Source organism: Euprymna scolopes, chromosome 44, assembly GCF_053919585.1.
Source record: "Euprymna scolopes isolate OS-2025 chromosome 44, ASM5391958v1, whole genome shotgun sequence".
NCBI classification, from domain to species: domain Eukaryota; kingdom Metazoa; phylum Mollusca; class Cephalopoda; order Sepiida; family Sepiolidae; genus Euprymna; species Euprymna scolopes.
The window spans coordinates 638687-651053 of NC_136525.1; the positions used below are offsets into that span (position 1 = coordinate 638687).

The 12367-nt window shown below is 33.3% G+C and overlaps 1 protein-coding gene across 1 annotated transcript in view; it reads left to right on the plus strand.

The window, feature by feature from the left end:
- Window positions 1–6955, plus strand: part of LOC145268643 (cleavage and polyadenylation specificity factor subunit 4-like) — a 36799-nt gene extending 29844 nt beyond the window's left edge. The window contains exons 7-8 of the mRNA XM_080124122.1: window positions 39–113; window positions 6737–6955. Of these exons, the coding sequence (XP_079980248.1) occupies window positions 39–113; window positions 6737–6814 (153 nt within the window). The 3' untranslated portion in view covers window positions 6815–6955. The remainder of the gene's footprint in view (window positions 1–38; window positions 114–6736) is intronic.
- Window positions 6956–12367: the final 5412 nt, after the last annotated feature.

Consider the following 12367-nt stretch of genomic DNA (forward strand, 5'->3'; position numbering starts at 1 on the left):
TTTTGCATTCATTTCGATTTTTAATTTTCCAATTTCAGATGGTACAGATTCAGGTTGACCAATCTATATCGGCCGATGGTCGACGACCACTAGAACAAGTCACGTGCTTCAAGGTAAGATCCATTTTCTCTGACGTTGTTACTAAGAGCTCAATCCAAGGTCATTCCTATAAAAGGCCTGGCAACCATGCAATAAACTGCTGCACTTGCTACAGCTTTAGATTATTTTCTGTTCATCATTTAATGTCTGTTTTACATAGTGGCATGTGTTGGACTGCTCGTTAAGAAATTAAATACCAAACTAACTTATCTCTGGGCGATTTTATTTTATATCTTTCTTTTTCACTTTCTTTCATATTTTTTTTTTCTTTAGTCATTAAAAACAATGCATATTGCCACTTGGACGTAAGAGGAGGTGCTACAGAAAGATTATATACGGAGTTGGGCAGCAAGATGTTTGTTTGCAGTACATTTTAATTACTGCATGTCTGTTCAGTCGAGGAAGCAGAAAACAGAAGGAATTCCAAAATCTAGCAGTTCGTTGAAGAGAATATTAGATTAGAAGACTTTCCGGCATCTAGAACTTTTACAGTGAAAGAATAGGATTTTACTGCTTGTTAGGTTAGTCGAGGGGATTTACATTGAGGGGGCACAAGTGCGATGAGTTCATCAGAGCTCGTTCCATTAAAATATTTGTGAAACAGATATAGAGATGCAACATTGTGTCGATTGATCAGCGTTTGATAATGCAGGAATTAGGTAAGAGATTTGTTTTTTTGTTTTTTTAACTCTGTCAAAAAATGAGAGACTAGTGGTAGATGCACCAACAATACTCCATACATGAATGAATGGTAATTTTATAGAGATACAGGATACTGTTAGATATGTTGTAAAGATACAAATCAAGCGTAGGTTCTTTACAGTGCAATGTAGTCTCAACCACTAATAGCCATAGCTAATGATGGCTACCTGAAAGTACTTATTCAAACTCCTCGGCTTAATGTTCATGGACAACATGAGCTGGAACAGATATATTGGGAGCATTGCCAAGGTTACTGCAAAGAAAGTGGGCTCTCTCTACCCTGCTAGAAAGTTACTTATGCCTGAAAGTATCCTGTACTTCTACAAGGCCACCATTCACTCATGTATGGAGTATTGTTGCCGCATTTGGGCTGGTGCATCTGCTACTAATCTTTCACTCCTAGACAGGGTTCAAAAGAGAGTCACAGGCAGATAAATCAGTTTGTCATACAGAATTGGTTGCAGAACTCTTCCACATTAAAACATAAAACTTGATAATTCGATAAATTCTATTTTTATTTGTAATTATTTTTCTACTATTCTTAATTTTTTGAATTTATACTAATTTCGACATGACATGCAAGTACATAATGTTTCCACCTGAAATGCTTTTGTATGAAATTTCATTATGTTGCACAAGCACCAAGAAAAAACATAAATCAATGTCAGGATTTTTTCCAACTCCAAAAATCAAATTCCACACAACTTACACCATTAACGATTACTACACCACCATTTTTCATTCATTAATCCTTATCCTTGAGTGCCTTTCGGGCCTTGATAAGTGGTGACTCCATTAAAAATAATATATATATATATATATATATATATATAGTCAATGTCTAGATTCTTTCCAACTTCAAAAATACCTTAAAAATAACAAATTTTGTAGGTTGTCAGGGGTGCTGCAAATGAATATAACTTTTAAAAGTGTCGCTGAGAAATAGTTTTCATATGAAGAAATTACTTTTTCAAAAGATGGGGATCACAAAAATATGCATGTCCAAAAATGGCCACCACTTATAACATAAGGAATTACATTGCTTAATCCCCGGAAAACTACTCGTTTGCGGCAAATATAAATGCGATATTCGTTGTCAGCATACCCAAAAACTTATAAAAGTTATTTGAAGATGATTGTTATGGTGCAAAGTAAGTAAAAATTTACCAAAAAACAAAAAAGATATCATTAGGTGGTCAGAACTCATTTTACGTTAAATTTATATAGAAAAGTGATCCCCAATTTTTTAAAAAAGAAATCTAAATATTGACCAAAATGGTTAGTCGTAATATCCAGTTCCCGGTTCTTCCCGTCATTTGCTGCGCATATTTTTGTGATACGCACTTTTTGAAAAAGTAATTTTTTCATATCATGAAAACTATTTCTTTGTGCTACTTTTATTTGCTATATTTGTTTTCAGCACACACACACACACACACACCCCAAAAAAAAAAAAAACTTGTAAAAGTCTTTTTTGGAGTTGGAAAGAATCTTGATATCTACCAAAACACGTTTTATTTTTGTGATCGATGTGTATTTATTCATTTGTTGTAAGTTTTTGAGAGTTTGTTATTTTCATATAATTACCGCGACTATTGCATACGTCTTTACAGACTATCCTCTAAATGAGGAATGCTCTGATACTGCCTAACAGACTTTAAGATGGAGTGAAACGCTGTAATAATATAATTACTATAGTTGCCTCCCCTTGATTAGTGGAGTTTTACTTTTGTGGTCAAAGGAAGATAACTCTTCATTTTTTAACTAAATGGATCTCGTTAGGTTAGTTATCTTATGAACTGGCCAATACTTGCAGCCATCAGTATGTGTATGTGTGTGTGCATATATTATCTCCGAGCCTGGAATATGCTATTAAAAAAATGCAGTTTATTCTGGAATATACCATTATTCATTGGCTTTTATGAAAGTTCCTGTATAGTTATCATTTCAACTTTAGGTATTCTTTTTATAATTATCACCTCAGTTTTAATTTTCAATCTATGTGCTAATAAGCAAAAATTATAATTACCCATATTTATTTTGCTAACATTACCTCTGATGAGATGAGCCATTCATTGAAAATCTATGGGTTAAGGAAAAGACTTTAATAATTATCAATACTCCCTTGAAACAATAAATGTTGTTGTAATTATGCATAATTTAACTCCAAATTTCCATTTATTTATATAATATATATATTACAATAGAAAAATGCGAGAATGAAAGCATGAAAAGTAATATGGTTAAGCTTAAACATGGAAAAGTACAGGACTAGTTGTTAAAACTGGAAAAGAAAAAGACAATATTCTAGTAAAAATATAATAAATTTATAACTTAAAATATTGCAGCATTAAGAATTTTTTTTAAATTCAATTTATTACTTATGTAATCAATTCTTTTCTATGTTTAAGCTTAACCATATTACTTTTCATGTTTGCATTTTTCTGTTGTAATCCATGATTTTTTCAGGCTGCCAATAAATTCACTTGTTCTTTGTTTAATTTCAGTCTTATTTTTTTTGCCCCCTTAAACACAAATGTAATAACAATGTACAGCACTCATATGCTTTAAATTAAATCCCCCCCTAATTATCTCCCTTTCATTATTTCATTCTCTCTGTTTCACTTGTTACATCTCTTTTCGTGAGTGGTGAATTGGTAGAAACAGTAGTCGCTGAAGCAACGTGGTAGCTATGGAAACCAGTCACAAAAAACACTGCTCACCTCCTTACGTTTTTTTACGATTTTGAACACCAGTAAATTCATCATAACTTTTGTTTTATTTTAGTAAAATTGAAAAAAAAAATTTTTCACAATATAGTTGAGAATGTGATCTATAAACTGTAGTAATTGTTTGAAATTTGGTCAAAAAATGAGTGAGCAGTAAAGCTTTAAAGCAGTTCTAAATGACTAAAACTGCCACTTGACCATATATTCAAACCCGACTGTGTTTGAATTATATATAATATAACTTTACTATTCTATATCCTCTTACTTCAACAAACACCAATAACAGGATTAACAGGGAATTTTATGTGTTGCATATCCTGAGTTACCAAATTCCTCATAAATAGCATTGGCTAGGTTTTCCAAGGCAATGATTCGTCCTCATTTGGAATATGGGTCCCTAGTGTTCGCCAGAGTTGGCAGAGTATTCTCTAATTCTCTTGAGCGTCTACAGTATCGTGTCATCAGATATATACTAGATATTCCCTGCTGCGACCCTGTTCTCTCTGGAGTATATGATCTGCTTGGATTAGATCTGCTGTCTACTTATCGGAATGTAACTGTTGCTTCTGTTGCCCAAAGATTATTTCATGGTTCTTGCCCCACCACCATGCTAAAAAAGCACCCTGTGTTGCAGCTAGATAGAGCGAACCTGTGACGATATACATTCACATCAGACCCTTTGCATAATCACCGATGTTTGCTCAAAGATGGACTGCCAATCTCCTTTTGCATTGTGTTCTGCAGTCCTGAACGTGCTGCCTCAGAATTGTGTGAATGAACATGTATCACTGTCACATTTTCGGGGTTTTGTCTTGGCTAATTATAATGATGTTCCCAAGTTTTATGCATTCCCTTATTAGTTTAGTAATTTCTGCCTATTGGTAACGGTTTTTATGACCTTGGCTATCCTATTTTTTTTAATTAATTAATAATCAATTTTTGTAATTAATTTAAACCCATAAGAACTTTAATTTTTGCTTATTGCCAGTCATGGTAATATTTCTCTCCTCAAAATTTGAAAAGATCTGGAACCTTTTTAATTTTTGTATTTTGATTTTTCTTGCCTGATGAAATCAAATATGATTGAAACGGTCTGCTCATCGTCACAAGATATGACGCTATTTACATAAAGAATAAAAACCACCAAACAATTGCCACGGAAAGACAGGTGATGAAGAACTATTAAACGTATAATTCAGGCGAGTTCAATGACAGTCTAGAGTGTTTGCACTTGTGGAAGTCGTGAACATTGCATAGACACTAGTTGACTGCCTTAGTTGTAATTACACAGACGCTGCCCATCCTTAAGTATTCTTAAATGGGCGTAATAATTATGTGATAATAATTCATATATACCCTACAGACACTTTGATGTGTATACCTGTCACCGCACGAAGATGTCATATCCCAAAAATTACGTAAATCGATAAAGTAGTTTTTTTTATTATTTTAAAAAATCAAATTTTATAACACATTTTATCAAAGGATTAGTTCGCCATCTTAGTTTCAAATGATCAGGAATCTAGAATCAACAAGAGCAGACAAATCGACTTTGAAAAAGAAAATCTTTCCACCCGATAAAAATCCTTTGAAATTACCACTTTTATAGGTTTTCAGGGGCGCTGAACATTATGAACACAATTTAACCTAAAATAAGCATTTATGAACACAATTTAACGTAAAATAAGCACCCACATGTTGACCCCCCCCCCATCCCCCCAACAAGAATTCTATTTACATTGTGGGTGGTTTTGATTTTCTTCAATAAAAAAACTACTTGATCGATTTGCGTAATATTTGGAATATGGCATCTTTGTCCAGTGACAGGTACATACATTATAAAGATTTTTCTTGAAAAATTTTTTATAGGCTCAAAGCACCGATTTTTTTTTTTTTTTATAAATGTATTTTTTTATATAAATGTAGTTTTGGATTTCCTCTATTGATTTAATCTTTGATTTATTTTATACAATTTCAAAGCACTAGGATGATAAAACAATGCTTTATTTAACTGTTTAAATATTTTATTTTTATCAACATCTTGTTTAAGCATTTTTATTACTAAACTAGAGACGGGGTATAAGATCTATTAATTTTAAAGTAGCACAAGCTATTCTTAAAAATTTGGGCATAATGCTTCTATGAAATATATACATAGAGCATGTGCTATTTTTATATAATATATGTGTCTCTTGTAAAAAGAACCTACATTCACACAAACCTCTATACAAAATTCGCACAAGCTTGAAAAGTCCATGAATTTTGATTTGCCTTGAAAAAATACTTGAAAATATAGAAAATGTCTTGAAAATCATTCTTTATCTCAAGTAAAAATTTGTGTTGCAATATTTGAAATAAATCAATAAATACTATTTAATTATTTTTTAAGTATTATTTTTTAAATATTGAAAATAAAATCAAAATACATTGTTCTAAAATTTCATCATATTATTGTGGATATAAGAGTTATGTCCCTTTATCATGAAACTACCCGATGTTTTCCATATAATAACATCGGGTAGTTTCATGATAAAAGGGCGTAATATCGGAAATTCAAAATTTAAAAATAAAACAAACACAGCGTAGACGAATCTACAATAGAGAAAATTACATTTTATCGCGTTTGGTTGGTCAAATACAAGTAATTCAGGGAATGTAAACAGACATATTGTTTTGTATGAATTACATAGGCATCACCACTTATCAAGGCCCAGGGACTACTCGAGGATAAGGGTTAAAGAGTGTACAGTAATCAACTGGACAATATAGTAATCATTAGTAATGGAAATTTGGTAAATTTGTAAACTTAAGTAGGACGGCTCATCAAGAACTTGTTTACGTTGGACTTGAAGACAACCATATTGTAGTCAGCTGAAAAGCGGGCAAATGGAAAACAGTTCCACAGGTGTGCAGTCCTAAGAAAGAAACTTTGTTCATGGAATCTACATTTCGGTTTAGGCACACATAAAGGCTGGGGGAAATTCTTGGTAGTGTTTTTAGCTAGACGAGTGTTTCTCGTGAAAGTTTGATGAGGGAGGACCTGTCAATTATTAAGTTTTTTGGTGTATTATATCATTGTTTATATATCAAATTTTGTTTTGAAAACTTGAATTTTATCTAGAAAAGGCCTTGAAAAGTCTTTAAAAATGCATATAGAAATTCTGTACGAACCATGTGTATAGTTTCTCTTTTTCTTTTTTTTTCAGTGTGGTGAGAAGGGTCATTACGCCAACAAATGCCCTAAGGGTCATCTCGCCTTTCTCAGCAGTACAGCAATTGTGTGATACCGCCTGGCCTGTATATCTTGGAATGCCTCTGCGTTACCCGATTGTCAAAAGGCTCCATAAATGGGGCAGAACTACGTGGACTATCGACAAAAGTCTGATACGGAACACTGAAGGGGAGGGGGGTGCACAGTCGTAACTCTCGAGACTCGTGACGGATTGGACAAATGATCTGAGGGTGTCCTACAAAGTGAGTTAATGCGTGTATGTGCATGTACTCTTGTATGAGGATATATGTGTGCATACGTAGACATGTGTGCATATGCACATAGAAATATACTTATATTTACATATGTATGTCTAATTGCATATTAGTTTATACATATGTATCTATATATGTATTACTATTTCATGTAGTTGTGTGAAAATATGCTTGTGGCAAGTAAGCTACACAGAAGCGTTTGTTTCAATCTCTGTGGAAATCATCAGGCTATTTGAATGGATTTAAGATTTTGCCATTCTTTTTTGTAGTTAACCAATGTTTATTCTATCAGTGAGAGTCCTTGATTTTATTGCCTCCCCACCAGATGTTTATTTTCATCAACCAATGTGTGTCACTCAACCCCCCCACCCCACCCCCACCTTTTGTTTGAATGGAATTTTAACGCTGCTCACTTCTAAATGACATACGGAGCAAATACAATAATTTCTTATTAATTATCGCTATCTTTGATTTATTTCAGAATTATAATTTTAGTGCTTAACAGACCTTTAAATTTTCATTTATTTCAGTTTTTTCTTTATTGCAAAGTAAAAATTATTCTTTGCCTACAGTTAATTGCTAGTTCGCTTATATTATTTAATGTCTTGACATGTTTGAAATTTACAATTCCTAATTTCTCACTCAAACATAACCTATATGACTCATCTCGTATCTATATGTCCTGGTCTATTTTAAGTTTCCATTCAACTATAGGCAACTTATAGATTTAAGTTCCCTATAATATCTCAATTATTATGTATTGTATCTGTGTTTTTGTAATTGTTATATCTTATTTTAAATATTTAGTACAGTTCCTCACCCTTCTACCATGATATTTTGGGGACTAATGTTCTTATCCACAAGTGTTATTTTCACAACATTGTAACCTCAGACCTTCATTTTGTCAAACTCTCTAATCTGTATGGAATCTCATTTTATTGAATCCACAATTCGACAATTGATGCACCCGAAGTTAACATCGAACAAATTGTTGCAAGAATAACATCCAAGATGAGAACATTAATCTGAATAATAAAAATTATCAATGCATATCTGAAAATTTTTAATCATATTTTAATTTTTTTTTATTTTTTTTACCTGTTTATATATTGTTGCTTAAACAGTTATTTTGTAAAGGGCAGAGTACCCTAATTTTGCAGTTACAAATTTTTTCTTTATTACTTTTTTACTTTTTCTTCCAATTTTGTTGATGTGCAATAGCAACTACCTTTGGACTAATATTTTTTTAAATATCAAATTTAAATTAAAATATAGTTTTAAAATTAAAATCCTAAAATAAATCTAAGATCATGACCGTAAACAAGAAATAGACAATAGTTTTCTTTTGTTCCCATGTTAGAGTGTGATCACCTGTTCTCCATTTAACCAACTTAAGTGATGAGCACCAAAGTCCCTTTTATTGGATGGTTTAAAATTAAAAACATAGTGAAGAGGTAATAAGATTAAGGACTACTGATTCGGTAGTAAGTAGAGTGAGCACTTGTTAACTATAAAAACGATCATGAAATGTAAATCCATGCGACTGGCCTGGTGATTTCCCCAGATAATTAAACACAAGCGTTTTTGTATAGCTTACTTATCATAGTGTATTTTTTCACTCCCACTGTCTGCAAACATACACACATATGTATGCACATTTATATACACGAACGCACATACATATATATGCATACGCACACATATATGCATATCAGGTGTATGAACACACACATATATGCACACACATGCATATCAGGTATGCAAATACTTACACACACACACATATATACATATAAGCATATCAGGTGTACAAACATTTACATACAAATGCACACAAACACACACATGCATGCACATGCATATCAGGTGTACAAACACATACACGCAAACATATGCATATCAGGTGTACAAACACTTACACACAAGCACATATATACATGCACGTATACACGCACGTATGCATATTAGGTATACAAACACTTATACACACATATATACATATATCAAGTGTACAAATACTTAAACACATACGCAATTGCATCTCCGGTGTACAAATACATACACACATACATTCACACACGCATATCAGGTGTACGAACACACATGAATTTGTGTACAAAAGTACAAATTCTGTTTCCAGGTTCATAATACCATCATCAGGTTCCCACGTTTTCTTTAGGACGTCTTTCTCGGAGAATGTTGCCTGACATAAGACCTTAGCCTGACTCATTTTTCATTCTTCCCAATTCCTAAATTTATCCCCCCCCCCCTCAGCACACGTTAATTGAACCTAAGTTAATGTACTCTTTTGTCCGCTACAATAAAAATTTGGGGCTCCTTTCGAAGTTTAATGAAAATGACTAAAAGTCCAGTTTGATGTGGTGCATTTCTTTACCGATTCCACTGAGTCGTCGATGAATATTTGTCCACCTCATACTTTAACGGTAACATTATACATCGTATGGAAAAGGGTACACGTGTTCCACGACCCACTTTCATTTTGACGAAAAACACACAAATAATGAAGTAGATCAAACGTCACGGAAAAAAAAAATATTATGCTTCACCCATGTTTTTCCCTCAACACCATAATCAACAGAGTCTAAACCATTGTTTAGTGGCCTGTTCCTCATTGACTGCACTATAGTGGTGGTCCTGTGTAGTTCTAGGAGGTATACCCTCCCAGGATTTGCCTTCTCCCTTTGAGAAGGGGTTAGTTTAATGCTGATCGCCTGAGGTCCTCCTACAATCCAAGTCATGACAACGGGATAATTGCCAACACTCTCAAAATGCATCATTGGATTGTCACGAATAACAGGGACGTGCCCAGGTTGATGAAAACAAAGTTTCCGACTATGGTTATTATGTTCTTTGGTGTGGTTTCAAGTGAGGGCCACATCATGCCACCTCACATCTAGAAGTCGGCTTGAAAGTCAACGCTAAAGTATACCTGGATGTGCTGAAGAGTGTGGTGATCCTGGTGCAATCGGGTGGCCGCTGGCAGACCCTGGATGTACCAGCAGGACTCAACGCTAGCCCACGTCCAAAGAGACCCAGACTTGTCTTGAGAAGGAGTGCTCCGACTTTGTACCCTTCTCCCACTGCCCCCCCCCCCCTCCTCGCCCGAACTGCTGAACTATTTCTTTTGGGAGAAAAAAAACCTTCATCACACTCTCTTGACTTGAACATTGAAATGCTCTGATGGTTCTTGCCTGTAGTTCATCCTTCTTGTTACAAGCGTGATGTGTTAGCATCTCGTTTCATCGTACTCCACACAAAGTTGACGATTTTACAGTCAGGTGAACTGTGAAGTTACAGAGGCCAAGTGAAGCTGATGAAGTTGTCTGACAGCCAAGCTTGAATCTTTCACTTGGTAGGATGGGGTGTTGCGTTTTGCTGTCAGATTTATGGCTTAAATGACGCTACTAAGATTTCACTGTTTCACTCTAAAATGCAGATTTAGCCATCAGTGTTTTGCTTGTGGTCATCAAGGAAGAAGTCAAGTGGATCTCCTGTTATGGAAAATGTCTTCCTGCATGCACTGCACCGGTCATGATCGTTCCATTTGTGCGATCCAAAATTGTTGCTTGATCTGGTTAGCTTTTACTTGTCTTCCCAAGGTTACCACGGCTCTGCAATTTGGAGAGCCATGGTCGTTGCATGCATGCGTATAGTACTGATTTCAAAAGTAAAAAAAAAAAATAAATAAATAACTCGGGTGCCATCAGCTAGAATTGAAACCAAAACATTTAGCGCTTCAGCCTTAGACGTTATCGTTTGAACTATCATCAGATGAATAAAGTAGTTAAAAATGAAGAGACTTTAACATATAAATGTACTTTTGAGCATACATAGAAGAGTACTTTAAGTCGACTTAGGCTTGCCAAGTTCCAAATTTTGTAGATTTTAATCCCTAAGCAGCTGTTTTTATCGTTTAATGATCGAATTGAATTTTTTCCACAAGTCCTAATCCTTTATAAGTTTCTAATATGTAGGCCAAAAATTGACAGTTTGGTAGAGACCGTTTCTCAAGCTGACAAGGTCACATATATATATATATATATATATATATATATATATATATATATACATGTAATTCCAGGTTAATATTTTCCAGAGATGGAGCAACCAATGAATTTTTTAACGCGGTTTATAGAAGAGTCCTCAATACCGAAGTAGGGCAAGACATACTTTTTTGCATTAATGTTGCTACACATTCATGAGCATGTTTCGTTAACCAGGCTGGAAACTTTACAATCTTCATTACGACTTTATTTTTGTATATTATTTAATTGGAATTCATTATTTACTTTTGTATAAGCAATATCGCCTGTAGAGATCTCTAGTTAATTTTAACTGGCTGACTGTAACATGCTCATGAATGTGTAAAGACATAAATGCTCATGTAAAATAAATATAAATGTGTGTATATATATATATATATATATAATGAGAATAATGGAAATAGTATTCTAATGAAATAGAGAAATAAAAAAGGAACAAACCAAGTTATGTGTCATCAACGTTTTGTCTTTATTTTGAGACTTCCTCCGGATGTATGAGATTAAAAAACAAAACACCAGTACAAATATTTAAAAATTTTCAAATATTTGTCTTAGTGTTTTGTTTTCTTAATTTCATTCATCCAGAGGAAGTTTCACAATAAAGACAAAACGTTGATGAACACATAACTTGGTTTGTTCCATTTTTATCTCTCTTTCTCTCGATATATATATATATATATATATAGATATATATATATATAAACACACACACACACACACACAAAAATAAGACAAATGTCTATATTCCATGTTATGTAGTTACATTGAGCTTCATAAATTAAAGGATTGATATAATAAAAAGTGAAATATAACTGAATAAACATATTTCCACACACACGTATATATATATATATATATATGCATACACATACATGTTTTTGTTTTTTTTCTTTTACATATTACAAGTGATACTCACTTTTCTAAGGTTGAATGTCAATTCTCATCTAAGATCTCCAAAAAGAGGCACTGTGGATTGGAACAATCTGGAAGGATTTCTCTTTTAGTGATCAAGGACAAAAAGATAAAGTATAGTATCAGAACAGATTGATTAAAATTAATTTAAAAAAAAAAAAAAAAAAAGCCCTGGATAACAGACAATACCACTCCCTTCTATTCTTCCTCCTCCTACCCCCTCCCAAAAAAACTAAACCGTTTTTTTTTTGGTTTTTTTGCTTGATTGTAATTTTTGTTTAAATAAATTTAACAGAAATTAAAAAAAAAAAATTTTTAATTTACATACAAAGGCATTCTTCTGAAAACCTGACGTCCCAAAGAAAACCAGTTTTT